At 49.9% G+C, this 11,379-nt stretch overlaps 1 protein-coding gene across 1 annotated transcript in view; it reads left to right on the top strand.

Moving 5' to 3' along the window:
• Positions 1–469: 469 nt before the first annotated feature.
• Positions 470–11,379, top strand: part of C11H14orf132 (chromosome 11 C14orf132 homolog) — a 32,694-nt gene continuing 21,784 nt past the window's right edge. The window contains exon 1 of the mRNA XM_036882259.2: positions 470–1,355. Coding sequence (XP_036738154.1) covers positions 1,329–1,355 — 27 coding nt within the window. The 5' untranslated portion in view covers positions 470–1,328. The remainder of the gene's footprint in view (positions 1,356–11,379) is intronic.

Raw genomic sequence — 11,379 nt, 5'->3', positions numbered from 1 at the left:
TATACAATAATGTTATATATGAGAGCCAGAGGTAACGGTATAGATTCCTATCCGAGTCTGAAAGCCCAAAAACTAGGAACACCACGGGTGGGAAAAGACTGATGTCCAGCTCAGCAGTCAGACAGTGAATTCGACCTTCCTTCTCCTTTTTGTTCTCTTCAGACTCTCAAGAGATTGCATGGTGCCCACCCACACCGGAGAGGGTTATCTGCTTTGCTCAGCAGACCAATTCAAATGCTACTCTTCTGAAACACCCTCACAGACACACCCAGAAATAATATTTAACCATCCATCTGGGTGTCTGGATAGGACACCGCCAGCAGGAACAAGTAATGCTCATTGAGACCTGTGGGCAGACACACACACCCACACACCCACACACCCACACACACACGCACGCACACACCCCATAGGCCCCTTCCTGCATCTCTGCTGTTCTCACCTGAGCTAAGGCGTCTGCACGGTTTGGGCTACTTGTTTGAGGGAAGAAAAGATCGAAGCAGCAATTAGAGCACCAGTTGGGCAAGTCGCACACTGTGCCATCTTACAAAGCGCCATTCACAGCTTAGTCTCTGTTATGTTACTAGCTGTGTTCGAGTTCACATTTATTTCAGACACTAAGTGCCAGACACACGATCTCATCTCACTCTCGGGTTCTGTGGTCTCCATTTCACAGACGAGGAAGCCCAGGCTGGGCTGCCCAAGCTGCACAGAGCAGCGCCGAGCTGGGATTTATGCTTTCTTCTGACAGTTTCAGAGCCGGGAGCACACCGCTCTCCGGGCACAGGGTTATCACGGAAAGCGGGGTCACCCTGCCCGGGGTCCTCGGCCCCTGAGCAAGGCTCGCGAGCCCCCAGAAGCACGGCTCACCGCCCCCCGGAGGGTTCGCCTCCAGACCCCGGGGCGGGGCACCAACAGCGCCGTCCTTGAGTCCCAGGCTGGTCCCTGCACCCACCAGCTGGGCGGCTCCGGGTCTCAGTTTCTCCAGCCGGCTGCAGGGAGGAGGCCGTGAGCACTCGGGGACTTCGCCGGGCCCGCCCTCGGTGGGTGGGGCTGGGAGCGGTCACGTGAGGGGCTGCAGGTCCCCGTGCCCCGCCCCGCCCTGCTCCGGCCCGGCGTGAGTCCCCAGCCTGGAGCGCAGGGCGCAGAGCCAGCCGAGCGCGCCGCCACCCCGGGCAACTGAGGCCAGCGCAGCCGCGGGGTCCGCGGGGCCCTGTTCGCTGCTCGGCCCGCTCCGCGCCGGCTGCGCAGGCGGCTGAACTCGCAGCAGTAGCGGCAGCGAGGACTCGAGGGCGGGTGGCCACGGCAGCCGCCGCTGCAGCGACACCATGGATCTGTCCTTTATGGCCGCGCAGGTAACGGGGCGCCTTCCCCGCGCGCCTCGGCAGCCAAGTTGGGGGAGGTTTGGCCACGGTCTTGCCCTCTCCGCAGGGGCTGGGCGTGCCGAGGGAGCTCGGCCCGGGCGGTGGTGCCCCCCCACCCCGGGATCTCTGCTCCGGCCCTTTGTTCCCAGCCGGGCATCCCCCACCTGGCGCTCGCGTCCCTCGGAGGCATGAGCGCGGCTTCCAGGGGTGGGGCGGGCCATGCTCCCTGCACGCCGAGGGTCGACCCCTTCCCAGGCTGCGAGACGTCGGGGCCGTGCGGATCTCCCCCTCCCTACCCATCCCACCCCGCCACCCGCTCCTGATACTCAGGAGCCCCCAGGGCGGGGCAGCCCGGATCTGTGCAAACCGGAGTGGGCGGGCAAGCTCGCTCTTCCCCAGTCGGCATCTTCCCGAGCCGCCGGTGGATCTTTCACTTGCCGGTGATTTCGGGCGCTCCCCCTACCTCCCTTTTCTGCCCTTTGGCTGGAGACCACCGGCTCTGCAGCCGAGGCAAGGCGGTGAGACCCGCTGTGTGACCAGCCGAGAGCTGGAGCGCAGAGATCGCTCTATTTTATTTATTCATTTTGCTTCGTGCTGAGTCTGTAACCAGGGCACAACCGTAACTCTTTTCTGGACACAAAACAGATTCCCTCTGACCGGGAAAAACAGACGACCTCTCTCTCAGCTTGATCTTTGCTGCAGGAGAATTCCTTTGCGTCGGGAGGGTTGGGTAATCTGTATGTTTGTGGTCAACTCTCTTGAGCTAGAACAAAGGCAGAGACACCTGCTTTCTGGAGCTGTTTGTGGCTTTTCCGAGGACCCAGTGTGCGTGACTCACTGGCTGCAGGTTAGAGCCACATTTGATCAGGGAGCGTCAGTTGCTATGTACCAAATTCAGACCTCGCACCTTCTCTGGGGCTGGTTATGTTGGGAGCCCACAGGTAGGAAGGCTGCTGAGCTTCCCACTGTCCCCCTGGGTGTGTGGCAGGGGCCCCACTTACTGCTATTTAATTTTCCAGGGAATGAAATTTGAAGGGACATTCCTTTCCCCCAAACCTCACCATGGTGGAAGCCTGTCTAAAATATAAAAGCAAAATCCAGGCTGTATGGACAGCGAATCCCTAAACACAAGCAAGAACGGATGCAGAATCCCCAAGCTGGATAAAGGGAACCCAGATTCCAGCTCATGGCAGTCTCTTAACAAGTTTTCCTTAATGCAGATTGCTTCCATGAGCAACATTGGTCTTTATTTATTTGCCTTATTTTCTGTCTCCTGCTCCCACACCTGTTTATAAATATTGTCATGTGGACATCATTTTAGGTAGTGGTGATTTTAGCTATGTGATAACTGAGAAGGCTTCATTGGATTTTAGTTCTAGAGGGGAGCTGCTCACATAACATGTGCCTCCACCTTCCCCTCTCTGGATCCTGCCAAAAAGCTGGTGTTTCTGTGGTAACAAGATAAATTATCACTGGTAACCCTGGAGCAGGCTGAAGCATCTGGAGTTGCTATGGTAACTTGACAAAATAAACAGAGTTTTTCAGAGCCTATAGGCAGAGCCTGCACATTCTTTTCTTTGTTTCTTTTGTTGTTGTTGTTACTATTCAGGTTTCCTGTGGGCAGTTTATTCCTGTAGACAAATGGATGTTTGGGCATTCATTACACACTCAGGCCTGAGTTGGCTTGGAAGGAACAGAAACATGAAGTGCTGTCAGATGGGTTTGTTGAGCACCTGCAATGTGCCACATGCTGGCCACTTGCACACTCTGTTACCATAAATCCTTACATGTCTATGGGGAAGGCACTGTATCCCCATTTTACAGTTCAGGATACCAAGTGTCAGTGAGATTAAATAATTAGTCTAGGACACAGTAAGGAAAAAACGGTTTTCAAATCTGGGTCTGAGTATCTGCAAAACTGCTGGATTTCGCACCTTATTGCTTCACCCTGAGAAAGACACAATATTAGGGACAGACTGGATGTGCTTAAAGATTACTCTCTGGTGTTGCTCTGTCCCACTTAAACCCCCAGGGGTGGGAACATTTACTCCTTTATCTGCAGCATGTAACAGTGCTTGGCAGCAGGAGGTGCTCGGCTTGGGCTCTGAGTGTGCAGTGACCACCAGGTGTGTGTGACTGTCCCTGTCCCCACACATAAGCAGTGGGCAGTTTGACAGAGGAAGGTTAGTGCCTCCAACCATTTGTTTGCTGAGTACCCGCTGGGTGCCTGGCACTGGGACGGGACTGCTGGGGATGAAGTTGAATGGGATGTGGGTTTTCTTTTTGGGTGCTTACAACATTGGGGAAATGATGGGCTGGGCCATTCCCAGCAAGGGGAATGGATCAAATGCTGGGTGGACCATGACACTGGATATATAGAGGGCCCTCAACAAGCATGTGTTAGATGATTGGATGAGGGTGGACCAAGGTCTATGTGCATGAAAACGATAACAGGAAAAGAGTGTATTCGAGGTGCCAAATGCCTGCCCCCTGAATCCTCCTCATCATCAGCACTCTGAGGATGTGGAGGCACATATTATGTGAGCAGCTCCCCTCTAGAACTAAAATCCAATGAAGCCTTCTGGTGGATTAGAACTATAGAGAGATTTCCCCTAGTGGACCTGGAATAGGGCATTCTAGGCAGAGAGGTAGGAGAAGGAAAATCCAGGATAAGCTCCCCCAGGAGCTTGGGTGTTGGGGTTACAGGGGAGCTGGAAGGGAGAGGCAAGGGCCAGGTCACAGAGGGTGTGACTGTAGGGTGAGAAGTTCCCATTCGTCAGTAGGCAGTAGGAGTCACTGCTGGTTGTTGAGCAAAGAAAGGTTTCTAATGGAAGCAGGGCTTTGGGAAAACACCAGCCCCAGTAGAGGATAGAGCTGGAGGGCTGAGGGGTGTTGGGAGTGCGCACCTGCTTGATCAGCCCATGACATGAAGGAATGAGATCCCTGGGACTCCAGAACCCAAGGCTCCTCCCCTCAGTGTGTTGTGACCTGGGATTCCTGTCCATGGCTTTAAAAGACCCAGAGGATAGAAGCCATTTCAGAAAGATTTCCCTCTCAAGATCTAAGCATTACAAGACACCCATCTTAAATGTGCAAAGTGGACATCAGCAATCTGGCAAATTCTTGGAGGCAGCTGTGCCCTCCCTGGTGTGGGAACACGGGGCTGTGTGATACGACACTGAAAATGTGAAGACAGCTTGTGAGCCTCACCTCGGCCCTGAGCCCTGGAGGTGTTCAGCTGCCCCTTCTTTCAGCCTGGAAACTTCCCAGCAGCACCTCACACAGTCCCTGGATCCCTGAGACTCTGGAGCCTCTGTGAACAGTGAACAGGAGCATCTGCTTCTCTCTGGCCAGAATGGGCAGGTGAGCAGGTTCACCCAGATCTGTAGGGGCTGGGGAGCAGGGGAGAATCACAGACTTTGAGGACTGAGCCCCAAACCCCTGTGAGAGGTGGGGTATCCTGTCCCCGAAGATGGCCCCATTATTGCTTCCCTCCCTGCAGTGCACGGTGGCCCCCACATCAGGGGTGAGGGTGTAATTCAATCCCCTCTCCTTAAATCTGGACTGGCCTTAGTGACTTTCTTGACCCAAAGAATGAAGTGTGAGTGACATTCCGGAACTTCTGAGATCAGCTTGTACGAAGGCTGTGGGTTCCACCTGGGTCTCCTGGAGCACTTGCTCTGGGGGAAGCCCAGTATTATGCAAGAAATGCAGACCCCTAGACCTCCACAGCACAGCAAGAGAGTGAGCATTTAAGGAGTCCGCTATGCTTGGGGCCAGTGCAGGGGCTGAACATGAGGGACAAGGAGTGCCCACTCACACGTTCCTAGGCTGCAGCCCCAGTGGACAAGCACCCCTGTGGCATCCGAGCTCAGTCTTATTTGTCTTGCACTGTCCCCACAGTGACTAGTCTTAATCTCCAGGTTTTCAGTGTTGCCAAATTCAAGGTGTCAAATGCCTGCTCATGTCCCATTAGAATCACGTGCAAGTGTTTCCCATGTGCCAGGCCCTCCGGGCATGGAGTGCTGGGGTGGAGAGGGTCACTGGTCCTGCTGTGTGATATGTGACAGGGGGCCAGTTAACACAGGTGCCCTGAGGAGGCCTTCAACCCAGCTTTGGAGCTCAGGGAAGGCTTCTGAGGTTCAAACTGAGCTGAGTTTGAGGGACTCTTAGCTGTTCTGTAGACAAAGGAGTGAGGATGTTCCAGGCAGGGGGACGGCACGTGCAAAGGCCTCAAATGGAGAGAGTCTTGAAATAGTGGCTCCTGCAGGGGGTGGGGACTGCAAGTCACCATGTGGTTGGTGGGGAGAGAGTGGGAAATGAAGCCAAGGAGACTGAGTCCAGGCAGGTGACATCCTGGAGTGGAGCAGAGTGGGGTGGGGGACTGTGGCGACCTGCAGAGCAGGGGCCTGGCCTAGAAGGGGGCGCAGGCTGTGGCCCTGAGCTGCAGTTCCTCACTCACAGGCACACGGGCTGAGAACTGCGGGTTCTTCTGGGTTTTCAGGAGACCTTAAAGTTCCAATTTTTATATGCAGTCTGGATTTTCAAATGTTGGCAACAAATTAAAAAATTTTAATAAGTCAACCAACCACGATGTGAGCTGTTTTGATTCCTTACTGCTCATTATTTTGGCTACTCACTGGCTTAAAGCAGTCATCTCTTTTGCTCACGATTTTGTGAGACCAGACTTTGGGAAGGCCTCGGCTAAGCGCTCGTTTCTGCCACAGCGTCATCAGTGGGCAGCCGGGGCTGGAGTCTAGACTTCAGCTTGACTTCTTCATACACATCTGGCAACTGTTCAGTTTGGCCGTTCTCTCCCCTTGGCATTTCATCCTGCGACTGTTTCTTCGGGCAGCTGGGGTTACCTCCAGTATGGAGTAGAGCTTGACAGAAACTTGTAAACTAAGCCCAGGAGAAAAATGCATTCTTCCTAAGGAGGTAGGCCATGACTTTATTAGGCTGACCCATACGAAGTTGCTGATATTTGACCATTTCTGGCCTACAAAATGATGATTTCATGTAGTTCAGTGTAATAAGCACCACCTGGTAAGACAGTAAGTATCTTGAGTTACGGAGGGTGGAGCGAAGAAGCCTAAGGATGCGGGGGTCACCAGCAGCTGGGGACATCCAGGGAGGCTTTCTGCGTTTGAAGAGCAGGCCCTCTCTGCCTCCATTCCCTCCTCACTTTGGCCCTTAGAACCTCGGCCTTGCCAAGTAGGACATAGTCACACCTGACAGATTATGTTGACACTGCGTGGATCTTTCTGGAAGACAATGTGTGTGGTCTTATCAAAGCAGAGATGCTGATATATCCCCTGCCCTCCCTTGGGATGCTTGGTTAATTTGCATGTTAATCATTTTTCATGGAGGGGAAAAATCCCTGCAGAAGACATCTGGTAGTGTTGAATAGGCGATTCCGTTACCTCTTGAAATGGTCTTAGCTACACTCAAAGGCCTGACAGATCATTCCGAAAGAGCTACGAGAAAGCAGCAGAACTCTCTCTTTCCCAGAAGAACACAGAATGCCCAGAAAAATAGAATTCTAGGGAGTCTGGCAATCTGCTTCTTGGAGAATGTTTTCCCCAGGCAGCAACAGTTCCTTTTTCTTAAAGCAAGAATTATCAATAAACTACAAGTTGCTTATAATCTCAAATGTTCTTAACCAAAGGGCCTATCTTGTTGTGCTTCAAACTTCCATTTAAAATATTTAACTATTTTGTCATTCTAATTAGACCTGCCTCAGGAGAGAATGTGGCACTACATTTTTGCAAGGGTACAGTGGGCAGTTAAGGAAGTACCAGTCTGTGGTGGTTTTTGCAGAGCAAATTTCTAGATACAGTTTTGAGCCAGGACATTCCATTGGGCTTGCAAAAATTGTATCTCACAGATCAAAGAGAACTGAGGCATCTGAAGGTGTGTTGCAAGTCTAATTAAATGCTTGAATGTTTATGAAGCACCTGCTGTGTGCTCAACCCTGCTTTGGGGTTCTGAACCCCAGCTCCTACTCTGAGGTGATGGAGAACCAGCTATATTTACTTCCTGTTCTGATCCCTCAAGATGCCCCTCTATATCCTCCCGTGATAGCTGCCATTTATCCAGTGCTTAGAAGAAACCAGGCAAGCCCTGAGCTGAACAATATACAGATTCTCACTGAATCCTTATGATGGCCCCATGGAGTAGACAGTTTTAAAGTCCATTTTACAGATGAGGGAACTGAGGCTTGGAGAAGCAGAGTCACTTGCCTACAGCGCACAGCTGGGATTCAGAGCCAGATCTCTGTGCCACTTCAGCTTAATCTTAAAACCTAATCTGACGGTCTCTGCCTTCTGATTGGGGTCTTTAAGCCATTTATAATTAGTGTAATTTTTATATAGTGGGGTTTAAATCTACTATCTTACTGTTTATTTCCTATAGGTCCCATCTGTTCTTTGTTCTCTTTTTCTGCCTTTTTTGGGTTAATTGAGACATTTTTGTTATTCCATGTTACCTCTATTGACTTTAGTTAAAACTGTTTTGTTGTTTGAGTGGTGGCTGTGGGATTTATAGTACATATCTTTAACTTATCACAGCCTATCTATAAGTGATGTTATGCCACTTCACATAAAGTGTAAGAACCTTATAACAATGTACTTCTATTTTGCCCCCTCAGTGTTGTACTGTTATTATTACACATCTGACTTCTGACATGTTATAAACCTCACACTACATTTGTTTTTATTTTTGTTAAAAGGCAATTATCTTTTAAAGCAATTTGAAGAGTAAGAAAAATAATCTTATATATTTTCCCATATGGTTATTGTTTCTGGCATTTTTTATTCCTTTGTGTAGACCTGTAGTTCTATGTGGTATCATTTTCTTTCTGCCTAAAGGACTTTAACATTTCTAGTAGTGCAGACGTGCTGGTGATGAATTCTTTCAGCTTTTATATGTTGGGGAAGGACATCTTTTTTTGGCTTTCATTTTTGAAAGTTACTTTTCTCCAGACATGGAATTCCAGGTTGGCAGTTGTTTTTCAGTACTTTAAAGGTATTGCTCTACCTTCCTGCCTGCATTGTTTTTAGCGAGAAATCAGCTGCCATCCTTATTTTGTTCTGTTCAACATACTGTGTATTTTTTCCCCTTTGGCTACTTTCACAGTTTTCAACGATGTATAAGTGTAAGGAGTATAACGTAATGATTTCATGTGTATATATTGCAAATAATAAGCCTAGTTAACATCCTTCCCCTCACATTGTTACAATTCCTTTTTCTTGTGATGAGAACTTCTTAGCAGTTTTCAGATATATAATACAGTACTATTAACTACAGTCACCATGCTATACATTACATCCCCAGACTTACTTATAACTGGAAGTTTGCACCTTTGACCACCTTCATCCAGTTTCCCCACCCCCTGCCTATAGCAACCACCAGTTTGGTCTCTTTTTTCTGTGAGTCTCTATGAGTTTATTTTTTTTTTAGATTCCACATGTAAGTGAGATCATACAATATTTCTATGTCCTCAAGGTCCATCTATGGTGTTATAAATGGCAAAATTTCCTTCTTTTTATGGCTGAATTGTATTCATCTGTCAGTGGACACTTAGGTTGTTTTAATGTCCTGGCTATTGTAAAACATGCTGCGGTGAACATGGAGGTTCAAATCTCTCTTCAGGATAGTGATTTCATTTCCTTCAGATATATACCCAGAAGTGGAATGGGTGAATCACATGGTAGTTATATTTTAATTTTTTAACTTAATTTTTTGAAGCTCCATAGTGGCTGCGCCAGTTTACATTCCCACCAACAGTGCACAAGGGTTCTCTTTTCTTCATATCCTCTCCAACACTTTCTGTCTCTTATCTTTGTGATAATAGCCATTTGAACAGGTGTGAGGTGGTGTCTCATTGTATGGTTAATGATGTTGAATACCTTTTCATGTACCTGTTGGCCATTTGAATGTCTTTTTTGGAAAAATGCTTACTCAGGTCCTCTGCCAATTTTTTAACTGAAATTTTTTGTTTTTTTTGCTATTGAGTTATATGAATTTTCCATTATTTCTTTACATATTTCTTCTGTCCCCCTCTCTCTCATCCCCTTTGGAGACCCCATTTACACATATATTACACTGCCTGACATCATCTTAATGCTTGTTAATTTTTGAGCCACTTTTTCTGTGTATGTTTCCCTTTGGATAAGTATGACTGATATGTTTTCAAGTCCACCAATATTTTCTTTGAATATCTAATCCCTGTAAATTACATCCAGTGTATTTTTTATTTCAGACATACTTTTCATGTCTGGCAGTTTAATGTGGGTCTTTTTTCTATCCTGTTATCTTCTTAACATGTTCAACATTTCCTTTACCTTTTTGAACATACGGAATAGAGTTGTAACAACTGTTTTGATGTCCTGCTCTATGAATTCTAAATCTGCCTCAGCTCTGGACTAGTTTTGGTTTATTGCTTTCTGTCCTCAGTATGTCCCATCGAGGAGCCTGGTCGTGATCCAGGTGTCAGGTGTGCGTGCTGGCAGGCAGAAGTTGGGCAGCTTAGTGAGCAGGGCTGAGATCCCCTGGGCCTCCATCCCGGGCACCTGGACTCTGTGGAGTCTCATTCCCCAGAAAGGTGAACGTGACAGGGAGGAAGCAGCTTGCTCCAGCCTCAGCCCCCCTGGGGGGAGCCAGAAGCGGCCCTGTCTGTGCTCTCCAGGCCCCATGACAGCCCTTCAGCCATCTGCTCGGTACAGAGCTCTGGGCACTGGTTAGAAATGCAGCAAGACTTGGATTCCAGTGACTTTGAGGAAGACCTGAGGGGGGTGACTGATGTGTTCTCCCAGACCCTCTGCTCCCGCGCCTCTCTTTGCTGAGCCATGGCAGTGCCGCCTGCATCTCCCACCTCCTCTGTGATGCCCAGGGTGTCGAGGAGCCAAAAGCAGCTATCACCAGCCTCCAGCATCTTTGTCATCCTCACCAACATTGTGTGAGCACACATTACACGCAGGAGGTCATTCTCAGCACGCAGGCAAGTGAGGCAGGAGCCTGCCCCAGGTGGAAGGAGAAGGGGTTAATGGGATAGATGAACCTTGAGTACCTGCTGAGGGCCAGGCTCTGTGTGGCATGACCTGCCCTACCACTTGCCCAATTCAGAGAGGATACCAAAACTCAGAGAGCCTTTGATTCTGACCCAAAGTCACCCACATAGGAGGGGGTCACACCAGGTTGGTCTGAGCTCAGGCCCAGGCACTGGAGCTGACAGATTGCAGTGTTGAACTAGGGGACCAGAGAGACCTGAGCCCTTAACAAGTGTGGTTGTGCCACAGACCTCTGCAGCCCAGTCCTGTGTTAGCCTGCCTCCTCCTCCATGGCGTCTGGATAGGCATAGGGTTGTGGCTGAAGTGAGTTGCTCCAAAGCCCAGACTTGCTGGTGCCAGAGGTGGGGGTGGGGCAGCAAGGCTGAAAGAGCCCGAGAGGGAAGCTTGCCCCCCCTGGACATGGTTCCGTCTCCCTCTGTGCCCTGCTGCTCTGCCCAGCTCCCCATCTGAACATCTCTCTTATCTGAGGTTTCTGGAAGATAAAGGTTGATGTCTCGCTTATGCCAGGAGCATGGCCGCCCAGCCCAGGGCCAGACCTGGTAAATATTTAATAAATGAATCAAGAGAGCCAGGAGTCAATTGAAACACGAGAAAGGCTGGATAGAGAACCGTGTCTTGTGTCAGCTTGCTGGGCACTTCCTCTTTGGGTCTGGATCATAGCTTCCCCTGAGGTCGCCATTCCTGCAGGGGGTCTGCCACATGTGGGGCCCTGACCTCGGGCTTCCCAGGCAGCATTTGGTTCTGTCCTCTGAACTGCCCCATGGTGTGAACTAGGGTCACCCCGCCTGGAGAGGGTGGGCCTCTGCAGCAGGACGCTGATGGGACCTGGGTTTGAAAGGAGGGGCTGACTCCTCTTAACCTCTGCCCTTTACCATCAAAGTGGTGACTTGAAGGTAAGGCAACCAACAGTCCAGGTCTGCCCCGGGCTGAGGGGTTTCTCAGGA

This window comes from Manis pentadactyla, chromosome 11 (genome assembly GCF_030020395.1).
Source record: "Manis pentadactyla isolate mManPen7 chromosome 11, mManPen7.hap1, whole genome shotgun sequence".
Taxonomy (NCBI): domain Eukaryota; kingdom Metazoa; phylum Chordata; class Mammalia; order Pholidota; family Manidae; genus Manis; species Manis pentadactyla.
Note: the sequence above shows the minus strand (reverse complement) of the source record. Positions and strands in the feature narration are given on the sequence as shown.